The following is a 26,296-nucleotide window of genomic DNA, read 5'->3' as shown; positions in this document are numbered from 1 at the left end:
CCTCTCATCAATTAGTAAAGAATTTGTCAATTGTATTATTGAATCCTCAACCACAGACAAACACAACACTGTTAGACATTGATTCAGAAAAGCTGTCCACAGTGCTGAAATTAAATACATCCTATCCAGATTTGTTGGTCTTTTGTCAGCTGAAGCTCAGCTGGTATCAAACAACCAAGGACAGAAACTGTATTTACAGTGAAGCAGTCATATCACAATCCAGGCGGTCAAGAAAGGAGAAAGAGGGGGATTACCTTGTTTTATTTTATTTTAACTTGGGGGGTGGGGGGCTGAAACAAGTGCATTAAGTGTCTGTTACAACCCTCAGGCAGAGAAACAACGGTCTAATTTGACTTCAGTGACAACTTTGAGGAATAATAAATATATAGCCTACATTCGTTGAAGTTTGTCCTAAAACAATAGTCAGGTGCCCATATGAACATTAAAACCAGCTTTTCTTGCTATTAGTATTCAATTTAGTTTCCACACTCCATCCTTTGCTCCCTCTTCTCCTTAAGGCCAACTGTTATCTTTCTGTAAACGTCGTATCGTGTAGTAGGCTACGCAGCCGCCAGGCACGCCGATGCGCCGCGGCGTGGAGACATAACCAAAGGGCATCAGAAGCAGTTTTGCGTCAGACAAAAGGTGGATACCGACAACGTGCAGTGCAGAGTCGCTGTTCCTTTGCATCATGACGTAAAAACATAGGCCTAATATAAGAAAATCTCGCACAATGTGAACGTTAGATTATTCAATGCATCGTCTCCTGCTGCGGGCGCCCACGGTGTTAACTAGGCTACTACACAATGCGGACGGTGATGCGGCGAGCAGTGGGTGTGCGCCTCTGCATCCAGCCAGTCTCTCTGCCACTACAGCAGTAGCACACGCTACGGATAATGTGTTTTCACTCTTTGCCTTTCTCTGTCCTCCCTCGTATGATGTCGACGGAATCTACCGAAAGGACTCTGAAAGATTAATGCCATTTAAATTCCCCTAAAGCAGTACCAAGAGCTAGGAGAATCAAGATGAAATTTCCGACTGAGAATCCAAGAAAGCCAGGGAACATGACCCCTCCACCAGGTTAGACTGTTAATTAATCTATGATATTATTTTTGTAAAGATTGCAGCGAGTCTTTAGGCAATATATTACTATCCAATCTGCATTTCGCGATTATATTATCTGAATTTGGTAAGAATTCATAATCATCTAGAAATGCTGCAGTCTGTGAAACTGTTTATTTATACAGTGTTATAACCTTAACCTGGTCTGCCTCCAATGTGATTGTTTCTACCTGGCAGCTCCATTAGGTTTGCCAATGAAAGATTAATGCTCACCACAAATTGTCTTTCCAGAGAAATATGGAAATATGGCATGATGCTGCATGCTGAACGTTACTATGGGAGAATAGGCTACTGCAGCCACGTATTGATTGTGTGCTCAAAACACAGGAGGGGGTTGCAGGAAAATGTTAACAGGCACTGTCATTTAACAAAAACTTCAACGCAATATTACAATGCAGTGGAGAGATGTCCATAGGGTCTGGTTAAAACATTACCTCCAAATCCTGCATGTGTCACTTCAGCACATGTTTACCCAGTCCATACAGGTGATTTAGATGTTAGGAAAATGGACCAAGTGTGCACGCATTCAGGCAAAAATAATTTACTAGTTAATATAGACTGAGAAAAATATGAATTCACTGTGCTGCTCAAAGGCTACTACCACTGTCAGCTATACTATACTACATTTAGGTTATATTGATCCCCCAGTTGTGCTGAATGAAAGATATCACGGTGCTGAAATAGCAAGGATCCCAAAATTTTAGTTTTAGTCAGACACCTTACTTTCATTGCTTTGTTTGTTAATTTGAGTGGAATGTTTGAGCTGTTGTCAGCTCCATAGACTGTCAATGGTTAGCTCAGACAACTGATAGATACATACTGTGCTATTCAATTAAGCAGAGTAGTTGCCGTCTAAGAAGGGGGACGCTCATTCCAAAGCAAAATACTGTATAATTGTATCAGTTTTAATCAAGGAGTAGGCCTAGGTTGGATTATTTCTATGTTGAGCTGCCTTTTTATGAAGCTGAAAGTGCACATAATAATGAAAATATACCATTGATGCAAGCCAACAGGAACCCTTGTTTTTTCTGCTGTTTTATATTTATATTTGTTTTATGTGGGTAGGGCACAATAATGATAATGGAGTGTCTATTTGCTGAGCTATTCACACCCTGTGACGTAACAACAAAAACACGTTGCTTGCGTGCACCGAAATCATGGCGGACGTTCATCTTCCATGACTGCAGAAACTGGCATATTAGGAAAGTTTTGTCTCCAAAGTTTATAACAATTGAATTTCTAGCGGAAAATGCATACTACAGTTGCGCTTTCTGTCTTCAGCATACAACCGTCAGTTTGTTAGTTAGTACCTATTTTTTGTATACAGTATGGTTACCTAGCAACCGAGGCTTGAAGACACCAAGTGGTAAACAGTTGTACAACTGCCTGTAAGAACTGCTAGGTAAGTGGTTAGAACACTGACCTTTGGTCTTGGGGTCCGGAGTTTGATTTCCCCGTGAGGCGATCTTATTTTTTTCATTTTGGATTGGATCATTTGCATGCAATTGCGCAAGTTAGGGCCCGCGAACGCGAAATTTTTTTTGCAGGGTGGTAGGGAAGACTCATGAATATGCCTGCTCTGGTTTGGGTTGGTTAGGTTTAGGTAAGAGGAGTGGGATTGGTTATGGTTAGGGTAAGAATGTCAGGGCGATAATATTCCAAAAAGGTGTAATACATGAGTAGTATGGATAACTGTGTGTAAATATATGCCAAGGTACTGTAAATGCACAGGGGTGCAAATAGCATACATTGATATTTGTACCAGATGGGGTTTTAATAGAACACATTGCTGTGTGCACCGGCGGGGTACGAATAGTATTCATTTCTAATTGCACCAGGGTATGAATAGCACTTCTAATTGCACCAGGGTACGAATAGCATACACTGCTAATTGTACCAGGGGTGCAAATAGCCTCACCCTAATAATAATTGAAACGGGCACCAGCTGATACAATGTCATTTATGACCAGAGTAACAGCAGTTGCAGTACTGTGCCCGACTCTAAAACCTGACTGAATTTATCAGAGATTCCAGGACCAAGCAACACAGTTTCGATATTGGTCTACAGTTGTTAAGATTGTTTGTGTCCCCTCCCTTATGTAGGGAATTTCCAAATTCTGGGAACTACACCAGAGGAAATTGAAAAATGTAAATAATATATAATATATTTGCTCTGAGATAATATGGACTGAGAGGGTAAGAAATAGGGATCCAAATTGCCCTCTCCAGTACACTTCCTGGGATTGATGGTAAGTAGAGCATCTTTAACTACACTTGAGGAGACAGGCTCTAGGGTAAATGCAGGGCTGCAAGAAACAGAGAATACATTGTCATCAATTGGAAAGGGATCTTGCTCTTGGGGGAATTACTAGAATTGTTGGGGCTTTGTAAACTATAGAGTGTGGTCTAGACCTACTCTATCTGTAAAGTGTCTCGAGATAACTCCTGTTATGATTTGATACTATAAATAAAATTGAATTGAATTTAATTTAATCTAATCCCCCATTCTCAAAAAGGTGACCAGCTGCGACACAATAATTATTAAACGCTAAACTAATCTCTTTATGGTCAGGCAATAAACAGTCATTGACCCTGACCTGAGTAGGATACTATTATTATTCTGTCAAATGAATCACATTTTTGAGGGGCTTAAGATGCTCAAAACTCACCAAAATGTGCACATACATCCGGACTCGTGAAAAAATCATCTCTGGAATCCCTAGACTCGAGTGTTAAAGGAAAAGGTATTCTTAATTCGTCAGATACACAGTACAATGTAGTGAAATTGAATTCCTGCATTTATCCCAACCTTGTGCTTAAGGGTTGACCACTCTACCTCCGAGCCACAAGCCACCCACAACAAATGATAACATCAAGTTTCTCAGGATTGTGGTTAAGCTGACAAACTACTGGTGTTGTTTTTTTGTTGTGTAGCTTAAAAGGAATTTAGGAAGACATTTATTTTTCCATGTGCAACCCTGTATTGTACAGTGAAACACTTAAGATGTTGTAGCACATGTCACACAGTTAATTTTTTCTTTGTTTCAGTGGAAGTCCAGACCAACCTGGTCCCCCCCAAGAAGGTGCAGCCAGGCATGCTTCAGTCCAGCCTTGTGCATGCCAGCGTGGCCACCATGCAGAACCCGATGGGCTGCTCTCTGCAGCGGCTCTCTGTCTCCTCCCGCCCCCCTAGCATGGTGGCCAGCATGGAGGCGGTGGCTGATGGCTCAGCCACCTTCACCATGATGAAGCTGAAGACAGTGCTGGCAGTGTTTGTGGTGGTGGTAGCCTACCTGGTAGCAGGGGGCTTACTGTTCCAGGCGCTGGAGCAGCCCTTTGAAAATAACCAGAAGATCACCATCACAGCAGAGAAGGCAGCCTTCCTGCAGAAACACCCATGTGTGTCCCCAGATGAGCTGGAGGCTCTCATCAAGGTAAGAGGAGCAGTTGGTTGATACCGCAGCCTTTCCTCAGCCCTGGATGTGGTCCCCAGTGGGGGCTCATGTCTACTGAAACCTGAGCCTATATCGGTCTGACTCCATTCAAGCTCCGAACACACTCCACACTCTGGCAGCTACCCTGGAATTGGATACAAACCACACTGAGCTGTACATAAACAGAAGTGTAGTCTCTCTATGACTCCCTTACATCCTTAAAACTCGTTGATGTTGCATAAGTCTGTGTGTGTGTGTGTGTGTGTGTGTGTGTGTGTGTGTGTGTGTGCGTGCGTGCGTGCGTGCGTGCGTGCGTGCATGCGTGCATGCGTGCATGCATGTCATCATGGCATATTGTGGTCCTGAAGACACATACTGTAGCGGAAAATTTCCACAGAATCTAATTAGAATACTATGCCATGTGTTATATGTTTCTGTTGGTCAGTCTGCAGACAGATTTTCACAAGGCTAGGTTAACCATGCTAAAGGTAGTCACAAAACTGTACAGGTGTGTAGTTGAGATCAAAATGAAGGCAGAATTCAAAGATGGGATTGGTCCAAGCAAGGGTGCTGCAAACTAGAGGGGTAGAAAGTGGGGAAGGGGCCAGGCTATGAAGGTAAATATGGTGCAAAATGTGAGAGCTTGTAGAATACGATGTGAGAACTTGCAGAAAAAAAAATCTGAACTTGTATGTTAAAATTTGCACACATGTGATCTGAATTTGAAGTCACACAAAGAAAAAAAACACATGAGAGCTTGTAAAAAAAAATCTGAACTTAAATTGAAAATTAAGTAAATTGAAATTTGTACTCGTAGAAAATGTTCACACACCTGTATTCTGAATGTGAAGTCACAAAAAAAATATTAAAAAATGTGTAGATTGATATTTACATGAACACAATGACAGCTGCAAACTTGTAATGCACTAACATTTACTCGTATACTTTTTTTTATTTTCCATCACAACCAAAACCAAAAAGTGATTACATTCTCTCAAATCTGTCACTGCAACTTCAAATATGTGCTCTCTCGCATCACGAAGTGGCGAAACTGCGTGCCTCGACTTTTGCAACATTTTTGGCGATACATTTGGTGCAAAACTAATTTGTACCTGTGGACTTCGGCTGTGGAACTCTGAGCCAACAGAACGGGGAAAGCAGGGTTGCTATCGCCAGATGAGGGACAACTCTGTCCAACTTAGTATGTAGCATGGAAGCTTGGTGGAATAGCAATCTAGCGTTAGCTAACTAAACACTAAAACTATATATATATATATATATATATATATATATATTTGACTGGGTCTCAAACTCACATCCTCAGACATCAAGGGCAAGTCATGATCTCGGTGAGCTAACTGACAAGTGAGAAACTATGAATTAGAATACTATGACAATCACCAGGGTTGCTTGAGAAGAAAGATTTAAAACTAGTGTCAAATATTCAGTTATCCAGGCAAAATTCTTACATTTTTTTTACTTCATCAAGATAACATAGAGATCCCCAGCAATTTATTTTTTTACAAAGATTGATTGCTCAATAATTGACAACACTGATGTTTAAAGATGCTCTATTCCCATTGACTGCAATAGCTTACATAACAATCTGAAATTTACCTCACTACCATGAAAACAAAATTCATTTATTTCCATGAACATTGGAGATTTATTAAGCGAGAATTTGCAGTAGTTGGTTACAATACTATTTACATAAAGCATTTTGATGCACTGCAGGCTCAATTTTAACCAAATGTTTGTGCAGGTCTTACTTACATGGCCTCCAAGGGTCACTGGGTGCAACTTTGCTCCAGGGGGACTTGGACCCCATTCATACCTGTGTGCAGGTCTAGTTTGTTATTGATATTGCTCGCACGTTTTTTTTTTCTGTTGTAATCAGTATTCTCTTGGATATACCATATACTGGCCTCACTGAGTGTAGAGCTACTCAGCTATCCAGCAAGTTTACAACCACCAGGCTAGGACGAGCAAAGAACGTTGATGCAAGAAATCTTCATTCCTTTTCTCCTTTCCTTATTTATGCTGTAAAACTGTGACTACAAATAAAACTATTTTCAGTCCATTTGTCTCATCTTATAAGCTATAAAACACATTTGCTAGCCACACACATGTAGCAATTATCGCCATTACAAAGAACAAAAGGATTCCTTAGCTTAAACATAGCTTATACATTTCCCATACTTCTGTTCAAACACATATTTAAGTAGGCTAGAACAATTTATACTTTATGGGCATTGCCTTCATGTGGGTAAGAAATAATTATTAAGCAAGTGAAAAAGACAACTTGTCCAGAGACAGCAAAACGAACAACCTTTCACGTTGACTTCTCTCATGTGTCTGAACAATAAACAGGAAGTATGCACCCAAAAGTACATTTCAATACTCGTTATAGCCAGTAGATGGCGCTCTAACATAACAAATGATAAGTGAAAGTCGTGTACAAGAACAGAAATGAAATCTTGGTCTGCTCAGACCATGACCTACCATGTGCCTTATTTTGTTCAATAAATTAATAAAACATTGAGATGACATTGAGACGCAGGGTTTCTGCGGGAGCTTAAAAAGTCTTAAATTTCAAAATCAATTTAAGGCCTTAAAAAGGTTTTAATTTGCTGAAATATTGTGTTTAGGTCTTAAATTAATTTTAAACAGCCCTTAATTTCCCTACGTCCATGTAACCATACCTTTAATGCTCATTGAAATGCTCTTGCAGCGCTTAATACTGTTTTTTTATTCCGTGGTGTTTTTTTCCGCAGTAGTGCAGAGATCGAAAAGTGGCTGATCTGGTCAGCCACTAGCTAAGTTTCCATCCACTTGTCAATCGAATTATCTGAAGTTCGGTAAAAAAACTCATGCGAATAAAGCTGGTGAAAGTGTGTTTCCATCCAACGGCTTTAAAGCGAATAAAAACCTGTGCGTAATGACGTCACGGCCTAAATTGGTATATCGAATTGATTTTAGACATCTTAAGGTGTTTTCATTCATTTTCGCACTGAATCGCACAACATTCAAGCTAACTTTTGCGAACAAAGTTTTGCTAGACAAAATGGATCATGCCATCTACCAACAAATGATCAATATTGCACAAGTTGTAATAGTGCAAAGCTACAGGGATTTAGTCAATAGAAAGGGCTGGCCATCAATCGTACTACAGGCTGTGGTAGACGATCGTTGCATCATAAGGGACATTTGTGTCGGCACTCCCGGTAGTGCGTCTCCTTGTTCGTCCACTTCCATCTGTCTTTGTTGACACCCGCCATGTATGCAAACAGAGCGGAAATACTGGGCGAAAATTAACTAAAACTTCTTCTTCTTTGTTTTGTGGCGGGTTGCAACCATAAAATGACCTAAAACTTAATCGCAATTCATTATTTATTCAGCAAATAACGATGGATGGAAACCATCAGCGTTTATCGCATAAACCGTATATTGATCAAGATAAAATCCGATGAGACCGAACGTATTTCATTTGAGTCGATATTCATGAAATTCAATGGAATGTTACTGTTTCCATAAGGCATTTTTCATTCGATATCACTTAATTCGGATAAAAACGTGTGGATGGAAACATAGCTACTGTGGTACATAATGATCCCCTGGTGGCACATGCCGCTCATTACAGCAGCATGTGCCGGTGGCTGATGGCATATGCCACTGTGACAGAGGGATAAACCGATCCACTGGCGGTGCCAGTTGTGTTCCACCGGCACACCGTGCTTGTGAACGTGGTAACGTTAGGCAACGGTCAGTGACAAACTGTTAAGTAAGTTTATCCTTGCAGATGTTTCCAAAGTATTAAAGCTAACATGAGCGAACATGGCTATTGTTAGCCTCGCTACCGTCGTGGCTTATTCCCACAGACAGTGCTTATGCCACAAACCGTTTACGTTACTCATTAAAAGTGGCCATATGGTGAATCATAAATAACATTATGCCATATGTATGCATGGTTAATGTTCCGCAATGTGGAGTTTTGTATGATGGAATGTGTGATCACATTCTACTATTTAACATACCAAAGGTGAGCATAGAGATACAAATACATGTATAATTATACAGTCTATACTGGCGGTATAGGCATAAGCCAATCAACAGCTATCAGCCAGTTCTGCTGAGTATCTGGCGGCTCCAGTCCCAGCAGTACCTCCACACTGCCTATGCGAGACCCACAGAGCAGCTTTGCAACTCCCGTAAGTGACCTCCATGTTGCTTTTGGATCAGAGCCAACAGAACGGAGGCGCTCTGGGTTGGGTACCGAAACCCGGTGCCACCGATATGTATCTACCGGGCCGAATAGCAACACAGATTTCGTTGCCACTGAAATACAGTTGTGTTCAAAATAATAGCAGTGTGATTTAAAAAAGTGAATAATGCTCAAAATCCTTATAATAGCTTTTAATTCCATAATAGCATTGCATTGGGAACACTGCATATTCAATTCCAAATCAAAACATGACCAAAATCGATCAAGTTTGTGTTATACCTTTACAGAAAGTGAAGAAAAAGTAATGTTAGGCTGTTCAAAAAAAAATTTTTCTTAACAAACTCAAACATTTACTGTATGAAGTGAAAAATGTCTCAAGGGTTTGCTTTACTTTGAATCACTGCACTAATATTTAGTTGCATAACCATTATTTCTGAGAACTGCTTCACATCTGTGTTGCACAATTCCTCTGCATTACTGGGTTTTACCTCAGAAACAGCATTTTTGATGTCACCCCACAAGTTTTCTATGGGATTGAGGTCTGGGGATTGGGCTGGCCACTCCATAACATCAATCTTGTTCATCTGGAACCAAGACTTTGCTCGCTTACTGGTGTGTTTTGGGTCATTGTCTTGTTGAAAGACCCATTTCAAAGGCATTTCGTCTTCAGCATAAGGCAACATGACCTCTTCAAGTATTTTGATGTATTGAAACTGATCCAGATCCCTGGTATGCGATAAATAGGCCCAACACCACAGTATGAGAAACATCTCCATAACATGATTTTTGCACCACCATGCTTTACTGTCTTCACAGTATACTGTGGCTTGAATTCAGTGCATGGAGGTCGTCGGACAAACTGTTTGCGGCCCCTAGACCCAAAAAGAACAATTTTGCTCTCATCAGTCCACAGAATGTTGCGCCATTTCTCCTTTAGCCAGTCAATGTGTCCTTTGGCAAATTTCAACCTATTCAGTACATGTCTTTTTTTCAGCAATGGGACTTTGCGGGGGCTTCTAACTGATAGCTTTGTTTCACATAGCCTTCTTCTGATAACAGTACTCACAGTCCGTAACAGTACTCACAGGTAACTTTAAGTCGTCTTTGATTTTCCTGGAGCTGATCATTGGTTGAGCCTTTGCCATTTTGGCTATTCTTCGATCCATTCAAATGGTAGTTGACCGTTTTTTCCTCACGTCGTTGATGCTTTGGATGCCATTTCAAGGCGTTTGAAATCATTTTGGCTGAGCAGCCTATAATTTTATGCACTTTTTTATGTTTTCCCCTCTCCAATCAACTTTTTAATCAAAGTCCGCTGTTCCTCAGAGCAATGTCTGGAACGACCCATTTTGCTGAGTATTTCAGTGTGAAATGCACTATAACCAGCATGCACAACATTTGCTTCCTTCCTGCCTTAAATATGGGCCATAATTGACACCTGTTTCTTCACAGAATCAATCACCTCACTGATTGAACACAACACTGCTATTATTTTGAACATGCCCCTTTCAATTACAGATTCAATTACACAGAATGAGCAGCATGCATGTCATGACTGTTGGGTCTGTTGGTTTTCTATGACTCTACAACACTTACTAGTAAATTATTTGCCATGTAGAAATATCACTTCTACCACAAAATTTGAGTTATGATGTTAGTGATGTTGGACTGTTATTATTTTGAACACAACTGTACCTTCGCTGCTCTCTGGTGCTCTAAAACAGACATCAGAGACAACAGAAGCATCGCTGCATGTGAAGCTAGTTATTATTTCACTTTGCAGCAGGTAACGTTAGCCTGACGTTAGCTACTAGCTGCTTAAATATGGTTAAATACTGAAAGCTAAACAGTGTAACGTTAAAGTGTGGGAGTTTTTCACTGGAAATGATTCCAACACTGGAACATCCAACAGCCTGCAGTTAAAGACTCAGAGTTATCGGAGAAACAACACTTAACTTACCTTAATGGTATGTTCAAGTTGGTAAGTTAGTGGTGCATTCAATGTTCAATGTAAAATTCCCTTTTGTCATTTACTGGTGCTTCTTTTTGTCGTATAACTGCAATTGACTAGTAAACTAAGTTTTGTTATAAGTCATTGTTATTACATTCTTAATAATTTTTTTTTGACCATATGGCCTTAGCAATACACAAGCCGTGCTCTTCTTTATTTTAAAGTATCGATTCAGACACCGTTAAGGCACCAACACCATTTTATAAGTTTAATTGTTTTAGGACCGGTATCAGAAAAAAACCCAAACGATGTCCAACCCTACTCTGAGTCCTCCACAGGGTGACTAGACACCAGTCCTATGATGCGAATGAGGAAATCAGAGAATTGTTTCAGATGTTTCCCAACTCTGACATCTGCCGTTTTTTTGTTTTGTTTTTAATGTCGTGATACAGGTCTTAAATTTAATTCATAATGGTCTTAAAAAGTCTTAAACGTGACTTGGTAAAACCTGCAGAAACCCTGTAACTGCTCGAGAACAGTTTTACAAATATAAAAACTTCATGGATTAAAAATTCATAATAGAAGGAGTGTTAATCGACCTTGTTTGCAACAGTTTTACAGTCATCCCTTTTATAATGGTGGGAATGGGGGAAATGCTTTTTGGGCCACTGGGGACTTTTATTGCAATATACAAAATAGTGGCCACTGAAAAAAGAAAAAAAAAAGAAAATCTGCAAGGTTGATCAGCAGCTCCCTACCCAGTTCTTATAAAAATCTGCGGTCTCGTCCAATGGGAAATCAAGATATGAATTCAAACCAAATCTTGCACTGGTGAGATTTGCAAGGCCTGATGTGGTTTTGGCGCTGTTCTTTAATTAAGCGTTTTTAATTTACAAAGGCTGCTAATGTTAAACCTTTTGGTCTACATTCAGTCCTGTCCTTTGTTCACCGATGTGGTGAGGTCCCCAACACTGACTTTCTACAGGACATTATGAGTTACTGTGATTTTTCTCATTTGTCTCATTAAGTTTGTGTGAACAATTTGTCTGTAAGTGTGTAATCTTACACTAATTTACAAATAAAGCATTTGTGAACATCTTCCTAACATTTGCAACTTTTAAATGGACATTTGTGAATCCAGTTTTTATCTGTGAATCAAAAAGGCATTTGTTTGTCAATTCTACGGGAGTAGTAATATACATGCAGCTTTGGGGGGCAGGGGGGTAGGGGGTGCGCGCGCAGCTTTTTCTAGCGTTCTGATTGGCCGAAAAAAAATAAATAAATAAATAAATAAAAAAAAAAAAAAATAAAAAAAAAGTTGAAATAAATGAAATCGATATACCCCGGTTTGTTGTCCCCCCTGAGCGGAAGGTAAGTATGTGCGAACCAGAGCCGTGACTGCATGGAGTGGTCTGTTACAGTGTGGTGAAGTTTTAAAATCCTGTATTCCTAAAAGGGAGTCTGGCGCGGGGGTTAGCATATAGCTACCACCCCAGTTTGTATTGACGTTTCGCCGTCTGAATGCGTGATGACATCGTCAACGGGTCTGCAACGGTGTGATGTCTTGGAGTTTATTTAGATACAGGTGTTAAAATGCAGGTGTTGGGTTAGGGTTAAAAAGTTATGGGCCCCCTATTACTGTATGACGGTCATAGAGGAGGGGTATGTAGGGGCTATGTCTAGGCATGTCTGGTCACTTTTTTTACCTACTGTTTTCAGCGAGCTAGCTAGCTTGTCAGTTCGGCTTGCCACCTTCGATCATCTCAAACAGCTCAACGGTGCCTTTTTACTTTCAAATCCTTTGAGGAAAAAGCAAGAGGAAAAAACGTCTTACAGCCATGTCTACACGCCTATTTGGACACCAAACTGGATCATCTGGTGAAGAAGGTACGCTTGATACACGCTCTACCAGTACATTTGAATTGAGACCCAGTACATTTGAACTGAGACCCAGTACATTTGAACTGAATCGTGCATCCCGAAAGGGATCATCTAATACGGGAGAAGGTGTTGATATTATAGATACCCCTTTTGCTTTGAGTAGGGCACCTCAGAAAAAGAGAGCCCAGCCAGAGATCTTTACACCCAGCATGATAGAGTCGTGTACAGCTGATATGGAATGTGATGGTGTCAATGGATATTTCTACTCCATTCGATACAGTGAGGGCTATGTGACATTAGCTGTGTACACTAGTGTTGTTGCGGAGTTACCTAGCAACGCTAAAACAGAGTGTACAATCTCGGTGAAAGACTGGAAGCTTTTTAGGGATGTTGTCTGTAAGGATCTGGACAACCCTGGATTTCCTGAGATGGTGTATGTGTCCCAGTGGGATAGCAGCAGAGCAAGCAAAATCTACCATGTGGAAGCAGACCGTTTCACAAGATCTGCTGAGGATTTTATCTTCCTAAGTGTATGCGAGGAAAAAGAGAAAGTTGTTGCAGCCAGAGGTCGTGAAGAATGGTTGTTAAAGCCATATCCTGTTTCTAATGCTGAATGCAACAAGTGGTTTAAAAACGGCTTCTTTATACAATGGTGTGACTGGGAGATTCTGAAGAAGCAGTTTGATACGGTTGATTATATCATCAGAAGAGCCCAAATAAGGAGGTCTCATGAGACCATAAGAAAAAAGTTGATCTTTGATGACGGCGGACAACCCTCTCTGCCCCTCCCACGACCACTTTATAGACCTAAAATCGTCAGACACAAAGACTAGTAAAACGGTGGGTCTATTTATATGTGCTATTTAATTTCAAAATAGTTAAAAAAGCTTTTTATTTTGTTAGTGTGTTTTTACTGGGACTGTAATGTGTGGATTTTTTTTTCCTTCTCTAGAATGTATGGAGTGGAGCTGTGTATCACCAGGGACGCCTCCGAGCCAACACAGCATATTTGCACCGCTGACTGTCACCGGATCTCCGCAATCACTCTTGTCATCCTCATCATCATCATCATATATAACCCCTGAGCGCTTCCTGGCACCACCACAGATGTCCCCCCCTTTGCCCCCTGCTCTATTGATCTGCTCACCGCCACTTCCCCCACACCCCTTTGGACAGGTGTTTTTCCCCAAATCGTCTGATGGCTTACAACTGCCAGATGGACATGTTTGCACAGACATTGTGGGGGATGATCAATCGGATGGAATGGTGTCAACATTGTTTATAGACAGTGTTAAAACAGTGTCTCTACATCTGCTCAATGTAGTACTTTACAAATATTGGGAGGAGGTGTGTCCAGGTTGTCAGATCAACCATCCTAGTCAGAAACAACACGAGTGTTTGGGTAGTATACCCGAGGGCTTCTACGTAAGACATTTTCAACAAATTATGAAAAGACTGTTAACGGATAAATTTATCCCTGTCGTACAGAGCTTTCTGGCTATGAAACAGCTCTGGGCTGATGGTGCAAGAATCCGTGGTGTAGCAGAAACTGTCTTGTATGAGTTGAAATCTGTGGAAGATGTCACAGTCAGAATACGAGAAATGTATGATACTATGATTGGCGAGGACGTCGTCAAAGTTGCTGAAATTCGCGAGATTGGAGACTACTGGAGAGATTTATATGAGAGAAAAAAGTAACGTAGTGTAGATATGGGGAATTGTTTACGTGTAATGTATAACCATAGCAGCGAGCGATATATGATAGTTTGTTTATCCTGTATTGTAAATCAAGCCATAGCCAACAATGTGAATGATGTTAAAAAGTACCAGAGTATATGTAGGGCCAATAGCCTCGAGGTGTGTAGGCTGGAGAAAGTGATGGATCTTGTTAGAAGACAGTATAGCAGACCTCCTTGGGATGAGTTGATACAAATGTTGTTATCAATACTAATAACTCGTTAGAGTGTTGCAGACACCTTTTGTACAGTCATAACTAACATCACACACAATTTCAAGATGCTGAAAGTATATCATATACTGGTTATGTACACTATGCTTATAGATGTGGTGAGTCTGTATGTCAAAGAAAAGCAATGTAACGAGGTCTTACATGATTTGCAAAAACTACATGTATTCATAATCAGTAAAACGGATGTATCCATTTTAGCCAAAACTCTATCTGCAATAGAGGGGGTTTCGCAGCCCGTATAATTGTCATTGTAATATTGTCACAGTTACACATTCAATAATGTCTTTTTTAGGCTTTTCACAGTAAAACATTGAGTGTGTCACAACCACAGTCAATAGGAAAATAATGCAAAACTTAGCATTAACAAATAAAAACAATCAATATGTAAAAATAGAAAATAGAAAATACAATCATTAAATGCCTAGGGCAACTTTTTGATGATAAAAAACTAGCCTGCATTTTAGGTGTACACAGTAAGTAGAAACATTCTCCTGTGTTACAGCCACAATCAATAGGAAAATATTGTATAATTTAGCATTAAAATAAAAAACAACCGATATGTAAAATAGAAAAATAGAAAATACAATCATTAAAAGGTCTTTGGGCAACTTTGCCGATAAAAATCAAAAACTAGCCCACCGTGTACTGACCATGGGTGAAGCTATACGCCCTGATCTAGGGGTGAGCGGTGAGCTTGTGCCTGTCAATGAAGGATGTCTAAGGGGTGTGACAGTACGTACAGACCTAGGTGTGAACATGAGTGGTGAGCGTGTATCAGTCACTGTGTGAGGTCTATTAGGAGTCACAGTGGCCCCTGCTTTAAATCCAGCAATAGCACGACGCACAGCGGTGTTTGGAATTACAGATAGAGGTATGTTTAAGTGTGCTAATGTCTTTAAAAAAACAGTCCACCCATTAGGCCTCAAACGGTCTGAAACATTATTGTGGGTTGTTACGCTTTTCAGTAGATCGTACAGATGACTTCCTGTCACAGTCTTATCTTCAACAACGATTTCCCCACTATTTGTCCACGAGATCTTATCATTATTACGGGCTAGAGAGGTGATTATGTATTCGGCATTGCGTTTATTCCTAGGAGGCATATGAGCCAATACTTCTGATCTCATCACATCGTCTTCTGCGATAGCGTCATGTGACTCAACATTTGAGGCTTCATCCTTTGATGCATCGCTGGGTAGGGATAGTGTAATTACATTTTTCTCACGTTCGCCCTGTTTTACCATGGTTAGATACTTTTGCAAAACGATTGAATATTTTTTGGCTTTTTCATATACGTTAATGTCAGGCTGACTCAATATAACACTCATGGCCCGGTCCAACTCATTTTGGACAGACTGCCGCAAAGAGGCGTTTTGTGTGTCTGAGGATTGATGCTGCTGTAATGCTGCTAATTGTTGCTGTGGCACCAGAAACATTTTCTGCGTGTGTTCCATGCTAGTTCCTATTGATGAGACTAGCGATGAAGGGGATTGCAGCCCCCAATAGAGGTAACAGAAAACCACCGGTTTGAGTAATTGTTTTTTTTTTTTTTTAAATGTTTGACTTTTTTATCCGCAATTAGTCTGATAACCTTCCTCTTCTTTTTCAGCAACCTGTACTGAGTGGTAGACAGTGGTATATTGCCTCTTAATACGTTCAGCGCTATTTCGCAAAGTGCATTAATAAAATCTGGGCTAGCATTCTTCACTATAGCTAGCACCTAGCTTGGGGTGCTGCCTTATGAAGAAGGTCAAGCAGTGTGAAATTACGTTGCATACGGATTGACATTATTAAACCCTTTGCTTTCTTGGGACATATACAACCTGTTGTGTCGATATCACAGCTGTTCTGAGTCGTAAATTATCTGGAGTTTTGGATTTATAATCTTGATAGATTATAGAACCGAACTTGTGGCATCGTTAAACGCTTCTAGAAAAAATTTATTATTTCCTGGGAACATCTGACGGCCTATTAAACTCATCTGAATTCGATCTCGAGGATTTTTAAATAATATCATGTAGTTTGTGTTCAAACTGATTGTACGACTGGCCTTGCCTTGAATAAACAGATTCTGCACCAGTTATATACAGCTAAGGTTTCTGTGGTGAACATACTTTGTAAAAACATTCTGTACCTCTAAATTACCGCTGGCCTGGTTCATAAGGTTATCAATTACTAGCAGATTATTCTTAGTAGGGGGGAGCAGGGTGTCATCACAAAGTGACTCAGGGATACCTTCCACAAAATTTATATTCACTGTTTTAAGCAACTGGTCATACAGGGGTTGCCAGCACGAATAAATGTATACGATGTTATCGATCTTGTGTGATATTACTGTTGATGAATTTTAAATAATATCTTTGACAAAATATGTTTTTCCGCAGTTTGAGGGTCCACTAATAACGGCGCTGAATGGATGTTGGAGCCGGCCATCAAATCCTACAATCAGCTGGTTATTATTATTAGTAGCCATAAGGCAGGGTGGTGTAGTCACGGAGTACGCGTCGTTTACTGTAAACGACTTGTAACTTTTTGGTCACTGTAGCGTTTTTGAGATGAAACTGCTTTTTGTCCCGTGTTATAGTGTCTGCAGTTGTGGACAGATGGGCGGTGGCCTACTGATTGGTCACAAATGATTGTACCAACCCTATTAATGACTGGTGTGTGACAATTTGGGCATTCTGTGCATTGAGAGTTATACCTTTGCATTTCACACAAAGGTGGTAACTAGGTCACACAACTTTGTATTAGTGGTCTGCAAGGCTCCCACTGTATTCACCAGACTACTGATTATTTTTTGTAAATTATCAACTTTGGATTCTACTTGATCGTGTAGCACATCTAACGCAGTGTGTCGACGTATAGTTTCGGCACAGAATTCGTAGAGTGCCTCCCCTTGTAATAATGTTATCTCGTCAGGCCGGTTTATGGAGTTAGATGTTTCAAAACTATTGCTAGCACTAAAACAATCCAATATTTGTCCACATTCAAATGCTTCATCAATGTCGTCTGTATTTACAGATACATTTGCTGTTTCATGAGCCCTGGGGCACACCTTGTCTGCTCCATACACGGTGTGATTATAGGAAACTCCTGTTCTCTGGTTGATGGGTGTGTCTGAAAGAAAACACATGCAGTCACATTCACCTTCATTCCCACGACACTGGTGGGGCTCCTCATTAGGTGAAATCAATGTGTGGTCTGTCTCTGATGATTCTTTGCTTTCTCCTTCAAGGGTGTCCTATGGGATAATAAAACACATTTGGTTAAATAATCACACACACACACACACACACACACACACACACACACACACACACACACACACCCCTTCAAACATTTGCCCACCCCTGCATACAGACTATCATAAATGCAGGGCTACACCCCCACCTTCAAACATTTGAGCCCCCTGCATACAGTCTATCATAAATGCAAGGCTACACCCCATCTTCAAACATTTGATGGGGGGTTATTGTGAAGAATGCTACAGACCCATAAAACACACTATCAGGTACTCACCTCTTCTGCTCCACTTTGAAATTGGCCTTGTATTGGGGCAATTATGACTGGGGGTCCCGTTGACACAGCCGTGTCCTGGAAATCTGCCACGCCTCCACGTTGTAAAACCCCCCCTCCTTGTCGCTGCTCATCACCGGCCCTCTCGGGGAAGTCTAACACAGCCAGTGATTGCGTGAATGACTCCTCCGCCACTGGATGCACTCTCTGCAACTCTGCAACGGCATTCAGTGTCTGAAAGCATATAGGGAAACAGTTTTAATATATAGATAGATATGTTTAGCTCATTAGTATAGTATATGCAGATAGACACAAAGCTTGGTACCTCTAGAGCATAATTAAGGTCCTCGGTTGCTACCTCGTCACAAGCAACGGTCGAACATGAGGGTTTGAGAGGGAGGTTTGCCTGAGATTTCTGAGACACATACACACACACACACACACACACACACACACACACACACACTTTGTGAGAAAATAACATCTTTTAAATATTACATACACAGTTTAATTGCTCTTTTTTCAACTCACCACGATAAGGGTCTTCCTTATTCGGTGAAGCCGCTTTGGTTTGGGTATGCCACTGTCCTCAAATAGCTGCTGTGGTTCACAGGTCTGTTGGGGCCCTGGGATTTCAATGCTGGGGTCTATTGAAACCAGCTCACTGCACCTTCGCTTTTGTAGAGGTAAAGGCAACCTAAACAAAAAGATAACATATAGACATTAGTTAGCTAAAACCCCTGCATAAAAATAAATAATAAAAAGCACATAAACATTTTTTGTAGATAATTACCCAATTTCAGCTTTCTTGGGGTTTTCAGCTCGATTTCTTTTTCTTATTAACCACCGGATTTGTTTAGGAGATGGCTTATATTCTGTAATACAGGTCTCCCTACATACAAACAGAACAAAAGGAATACATGAAAGACCAAGCATTGACTTAACATCACATTATACAACAATGTCTTGTCAATATCTATATCTATATATATATATATTTTACCTTGTTGAAAATCATCGTCATCGTCCCAAGCAGGTTTGCTCCTGATCTTTGGGGAAGGCCCTAGTGGTGCAAACTAGCTAGATAAACATATATTCCACAAAACGTTTTAATTCATGAATGATGTGAATGAAATATCTTAGAATAGGCTTAAACATAATATATATATATATATTTTTTTTAAATTACTCACCTTTTGTAGACATGACTGTAGGACGTTTTTTCCTCTTGCTTTTTCCTCAAAGGATTTGAAAGTAAAAAGGCACCGTTGAGCTGTTTGAGATGATCGAAGGTGGCAAGCCGAACTGACAAGCTAGCTAGCTAGCTAAAAACAGTAGGTAAAAAAAAGTGACCAGACATGCCTAGACATAGCCCCTACATACCCCTCCTCTATGACCGTCATACAGTAATAGGGGGCCCATAACTTTTTAACCCTAACCATTGGTCTAACACCTGCATTTTAACACCTGTATCTAAATAAACTCCAACACGTCACACCGTTGCGGACCCGTTGACGACGTCATCACGCATTCAGACGGCGAAACGTCAATACAGACTGGGGTGGTAGCTATATGCTAACCCCCGCGCCAGACTCCCTTTTAGGAATACAGGATTTTAAAACTTCACCACACTGTAACAGACCACTCCATGCAGTCACGGCTCTGGTTCGCACATACTTACCTTCCGCTCAGGGGGGACAACAAACAATTTCAATTTGTTTTTTTTTTTTGTTTTTTTTAATTTATTTTAAATTTTTTTTTTTTTTTTTTTTTCTTCGGCCAATCAGAACGCTAAAAAAAGCTGCGCGCGCACCCCCTACCCCCCTGCCCCCCAAAGCTGCATGTATATTACTACTTACGGGTCTTCTGCCAGTGTGAACGAAAATCGAACCGTATCACTTGGCCAATTTCGGAAAGCTTTCAATTGCCTGATGATGTCATTTCCAGTTCTCAAGGTAAGAGCACGGTCTTTTATGTTTCTTTTTATAAACAGCAATAAGTAATCTTTATTTTTATGTTAATGACACAGTGAGTATTAGTGTGTTTATTTGTTCTATTTATATTATATATATTATATATACTCTAACACACACTTTTGTATACATTTCTGTTTGAGTAGGAAAGGCACTAAGATGCTTGTGAACAACCCAACTGGGATGTGTTGGCAGGTTAACGTACTCTGGGTTCCTGTCCTTCAAGTAAGCCAATTTGAGTTACTGCACTTGACCTCCCGGTCGTGTTTGTACCTTTTGGAGGATTTCACATGCAAAAATCCCACATAATATGATGATGTTTGTTTAATTGTACTAACACAACCTCCAAGAAATCTGCGCTCCAGTTCTTTTGCTAAGTAGACTATATTCTAATATTTTATATGTTAGCATTCTAAGCTAGTTAGCAATTAGCCTCCTAAGACGCCCAGCTCATAGATATACGTATTTATATCGCCCAGCTAATAGCAGCTAGTATGCTAAACACAGTTATTTAAACTTCAAACCAGCTTGCACCGAAGTCAAAACTTAACTTACCAGAGAAGTGTTTAAATTTATAGTGGTAATACTTTTGAACAAAATGTGACTGTGTAAGCTTGGAAAATAAAGGTCCACCACATTAGTTAGGACTGCCCATAGACGGTCAGCAGCGGCATACCGGCGGCGAAGCAACAGGGCGAAGCTCTACTCCTGGCCAAAAGAGGAGCATCTGCTGTCTTGTATAGAACTCTTCACTTACACCAGTTTCAACTTTGCAATACGGTGTGACAGCCATGGATGTAAAATACGACCGGTGATAGCAGGCTCTCTGATTTATGACTTGCCATACGGGCAATGTATCGCTAACATGCATTTTTAGATCAGACCTATTACTTAATTTTAGCCAAAATAATTTGATTATGACCTGTTGAACACTGTAATTTAAGTTGTATTGTTTGCATGTAAAGAAGTCTTTGAAGGAGGTTACCCACCACATTTATATATCTGTAATTTTCTCTCTCTAGGTGATTCAGGCTGGACCAGCGGATGCTCAACCTGTGAAGACAGAACTGGAGACAAGACTTCTTGTCTGTGCAGTTAACACTTTGAAAGTCATAACTTCATCACTGATTTTAAGGCATCACTTGTTTCACAAGATATTAAGATTTTGCCAAATTATGGCACTTTAGTCATAGGTTCTATTATTATAATCACTGTTACAACTTTAACATATATTTTCATTTAAGTGTATTAAATTGTTAAAACTGTTGTTTGTGTAGTGGTAATCATTTGTTATATAAAATCAGACTAAATTTACTTTAGAGTAAAAGCTTATTCTTTAAAGCTGTCATTTATCATGTTATTATAGCCTCTCAGGCTCTGGTACTGGGTGTAGGTTTCTTGGTTATCTTCAAGTAGAAAGTTAAACACAAACATAGACTGCCTAATTATTTGTCAGCATTTTGGTCAATTGACTTTTCTTAAGCCTAAACATCTTGAGAATGGTCAGAAGACTGAAAGATGTAGGCATGGGTGTACATTTCATCTAACAGATGGGGAGGACAATAAACATAAAATGTCTTAAAGGTGATCTATTATATAGCATTTTCAGGTTCATACTTGTGTTTTGTGTTTGTACTAGAACATGTTTACATGCTTTAATGTTCAAAAAACACTATTTTTCTCATTCTGCCCATAGCTGCTGCACCTGTATTCACCCTTTGTCTGAGACGCTCTGTTGGAGCGCCTGTCTCTTTAAGGCCCCCTCCTGAAAAAGCCCAGTCTGCTCTGATTGGTCAGCAGTCCGCATCTAACTCCTGTTGTTGTTGCTGTACAGTCGGCTTCAACGGAGTATACACCAGGGGCCCGTTTCAGGAAGGAGGTTTAACAAACTCTGAGTCTAACCCTGATGTCTGAGTTGATTTACCCTGAGATGGGAAACTCTGAGTTTTCGGTTCCAGAACAGCTGATATGAGTTGGTTCAATCAACTCAGAGTAGGTTCACGTGCGTGCACCACCACAATAAAAAGGCAGCATGAATGGAGCCATGATACTACAATTCACCATGGCAACAACCACAAACGGGTCGGCGGAAATACTCATGCGCACATACAGCGAGTTTGAACATGTATTTCGTTAAAAAAGCAACACAGGTTTGTTGACATGGGGACCTTCCAAGGATTTCACCTCCAACCGTGCAGGCTGAGAGTGCTACACAACGGGAAGATCCAGATGTTTTCCTCCTCACAAGAGACTGAGGAATTCTACCGCAAAATCTCCCCTCATGCTCTACCTATGTTACAATCTTTTCTTTTATTAGTCTGTTAGTCTTATAATGTTTTTCTTTTTACTGTATCATAGTCATACAAAACCAATATAACAAAACTCGGTATGTCTAGTACACTTAATGTAATAACGTTTAATGTCAGAGACCTTGGCCACCCAATTAAGCGGAAGAGAGTTCTTACATTCTTAAAAAAGGAAAAAGTAGACATAGCTTTCCTTCAGGAAACTCATTTGTCTACGCAGCCCCGGAGGTGACATGGAGGAAAAAAAAAAAACATGTACTGGGTGCAAACTAGGGCTGAACGATTAATTGCTTTTGCGATAATATCGCGATATGTTAAAACGCGATTTCCTAATCGCAAAGGCTGCGATTTGGTCACATGACTCGCGAGAGCAAATCAGTCTGCACTCCGCAGAGAAAGCATCAACTAGCATGCTAACGCTACGCCGTACCTTGAGCTGATTTCTGTCATTCAAACAACTCTGAGTTGTAGTTTAAAACTTTTACAGCCATTTTAATAAAATGAAGGATTTTATTCGGGCTTGAGTCTATACATGCAGTTAATGGATACAGGCACACAGAACTCAAGGCTCGGTTGGCAACGGTTAGCTCTGATTAGCGGTTAGCTCCGGTTAGCGGTTAGCTCCGTTATAAAGATATGGAGTGGAGGAGCTGCCACTGAGAGGGGTAACAACCAGACTCTGATAAATGACGTTCGGGGAGCTTTCACAGCAGCGTGGCCACGGTGTTTCAACAGTTTTATTAGTACAGTTAATCCCACGGCAAGAACAACTAAAATATCCCACAAATACCAGCAACTAGCTAACGTAACGATAGCCTCTCTGAACACGGCAGCACGCAGCTTCACGAGGGGGAGGGGCTGGAGGCAGCTCCTCTCTGTGCACTGTAAAAAAAATACACTTATGTGTGTGTGTGTGTGTGTGTGTGTGTGTGTGTATATATATAGATATATACTATATACTATATTTTTACTTATTTAACTGTCTAGTGTGTAATTGTGTGTTCATACTATACATTATTATATTATTATTCTTTGTTGAATAATACAGAAGACAAAGAGCTTAAAAAAATAATCGAATATCGAATCGCAATCGCAATATTTGGGAAAAAAATCGCAATTAGATTATTTTCAAAAATCGTTCAGCCCTAGTGCAAACACTAACTCGAGATCTTGACTTTCAAACTCGAGATCTTGAGTTTGTGATGGAGAAAAAAAAAAAAAAAGCTCGAAGAAAAAAGAAAACGAAGAAAAAAAACTAGAAGAAAAAAAAACGAAGAAATATATATATATATAAAAAAAAAAATATATATATATATATATATATATATATATATATATATATATATATTATTTATATATATATATATATATATATATATATAAATAAAAACACGTACTGTGGGCAAACACTAACTCGAGATCTTGACTTTCAAAGTGATCCAGTCCAGATGTCAGCGGAAGGCAGAGATTTCCGGCCGGGGGCAGCGTGTCCTCCCCTGGGCAGGAACACAGCTTCGCCTCGTTGCTGCACCGGTCCCAGCTAATCCAGATGGCAGCGGGAGGTGGAGACTTCCGTGGCCGGCTGCAGCGTGTCCTCCCCCGGGCAGGAACACAGCTTCGCCTAGCTGCTGCGCCGGTCCCCCGGTCATGTCCGTCAGACTCCCCTTAAGAAACCTGTGATTTAAACTTCAGCAGCCTGTGAGAGTCCGCTCTGCTCAATCCTGGTACTGGTTCTCCCGGGCTTCCCTTCCTTCCAGCGGGCCCAGCAGTACGGCCTGGGGCTCCAGCTGCGTGGTGTCGGTTTTGGCTCCCAGGAAGCAGGCGATGGCAATGGACTCTGCTGCCCGCAATAGCTCCTCTCCGTCCGCCTGCCACCGGCTAAGGCAGTGGAACTTTCCGCCGAAATCGATGTACAGGTCGTCCTGGACTACGTGGAAGATCCCCCCGATCACCACTGTGTCTTTGTCCGGTCCCATCTGGATCAGCAGGGATCTTGAGTTTGAGCCATCACAAACTCAAGATCTCGAGTTTCAAACTCAAGATCTCGAGTTTCAAACTCGAGATCTTGAGTTAGTGTTTTTCCCCAGTAGCCTACATGTTTTTTTTTTTTTTGTTTTTTTTCCTTCGTTTTTTTTTTTCCTCCATGTCACCTCCGGGGCTCTGTACTCATCCATAGTTTCATGTGATATAGGGCCCATTCTTATATCAGACCACTCACCAGTCTACCTGCGGTTATCCCTCCCCCAGCAGACAAATCAAACCAAACAATGGAGATTTAATGCCTCACTCCTCACAGACTTTGAAGCTTGTAATAATATTAGAAAATGCTTAGAGCAGTACAGACAGGATAATGCGTCTTCCCCTGTTGATCTCTTACACATCTGCAAAAAAAATCTATTATTAAACAAACAGAACAACTTAAAGATGAACTGAACTGGAATTTGAGTAAAGGTACAATGATTAAAATGGCTGAATTTGTTAAAAGGGATAAAACGGTACATTGAAAGTGTTGTTACACGGGCGCCGCCATGTTGGAATTCCACAATCGGCTACGTCAGTGGCATGGTAAGCAGCCATGGAATGTAAACAGTCTGAGGCTAACGGACATGGCTGAGGAAACGGAAACCAACAGGTCTAGGGGGGGTTCATACTGTATTGCCCCTGGCTGCAGTAATGAATTGTATAGGGCTAAGGCAGCTGGGGTTACGATACATTTCCACAGGCTACATTTGACAAGGAAACCAGTCCTCAACTCATGGCTAGCTGCCTTAAAACTGGCTAGCCCTCCGACAGCCCCTAGATTTCGAGTCTGTAACGAGCATTTTTTAGCGACAGACTATTTAGAGAGCTGTAATTTCGATTCAGCAGGGTCACTGGTGAGGGTTAAGTCCAACAGACTGAAACCTGAGGCCATTCCGTCAATGATCGATTTTTCAGGCTACAGCACAGGGCAGACTGATAGACCAACGGCAAGACACTAACACCGATGCTATCTACCGCAGAGACAGGGCGCTGAAATGCTCACATCAGGCAGAGGACAGAGAGGTATGTTTAGCTGTTTTCCAGCATGCTAGCAAGTCTACTAGGCAAAGGGCTGGATGTAACGTTGTTGTGACATACACAAAACACGTACATTTTCACTTACACGCACAAATAACGCCTGACGTGTAGGCTTTATAACGTTCAACAAAACTGAGACTGACACACTGGGCATTCATTGAAATTGAGTCACAAAACCAAGCTAGATACCAAACGATCCAAGCACTTATGTCAAACTCCACAAGCTAGCGCTCCGACCATAGACTGTATAAATAAACCATGACTCCGATGATATCACAGATCAATAATAATGCGTTTCTAGCTGCTAACTAAACCACAGCGGGTCTGTAAACAGAATCCAATGTCCCTTTCTACTCACCCTGAAGCTAGCTGATGTCTCAGGGCACATTGTTGATGCAGAGGGAGTTCAACTCAGAAAAAAGCTGCTAGTTCTATTATAAGAGGTATCTGTGCAGTATCCATTTGTGCAATATCCATCAACGACCACAAGGAAAAAATCTGCCAACTCTGCACTAGCCTAAAGTAAATGGCAAAACTCGTGAATCCTCCGTGCATCCGTCAACCTGGGGTGACTCTCCTACGTGCTTTTTTTTTTTTCTTTTTTTTTTTACTTTATTTATTTGGGTTTTAACATTTCGCGTGCAGCTAACTTAACAAGCGATCCCATTGGATGAATGACCTCTCTGCCAACAGATGGATTCAGTTGCAGTGTCCATGCTCCGGCAGCGCCCACACACACACCAGTCACTTCCCCCCAAACGATCCGAAGGTGGCGCCTGAAACAGATTGTCCTCCATGTGGTGGTAGTCAGACACTACAGGCCTGTCCCTCACAGGCTCAAATGTGTAACACATGCCATTAA

General features: G+C 40.8%; 1 protein-coding gene across 1 annotated transcript in view; it reads left to right on the top strand.

Moving 5' to 3' along the window:
• The first annotated feature begins 636 nt into the window (after positions 1-636).
• Positions 637-26,296, top strand: part of kcnk10a (potassium channel, subfamily K, member 10a) — a 103,523-nt gene continuing 77,863 nt past the window's right edge. The window contains exons 1-2 of the mRNA XM_031300187.2: positions 637-1,080; positions 4,171-4,556. Of these exons, the coding sequence (XP_031156047.1) occupies positions 1,026-1,080; positions 4,171-4,556 (441 nt within the window). The 5' untranslated portion in view covers positions 637-1,025. The remainder of the gene's footprint in view (positions 1,081-4,170; positions 4,557-26,296) is intronic.

The sequence above is a fragment of the Sander lucioperca genome, chromosome 19 (genome assembly GCF_008315115.2).
Source record: "Sander lucioperca isolate FBNREF2018 chromosome 19, SLUC_FBN_1.2, whole genome shotgun sequence".
Classification (NCBI taxonomy): domain Eukaryota; kingdom Metazoa; phylum Chordata; class Actinopteri; order Perciformes; family Percidae; genus Sander; species Sander lucioperca.
The sequence above is the reverse complement of the archived record's forward strand: the minus strand, read 5'-3'. Positions and strand labels throughout refer to the sequence as shown.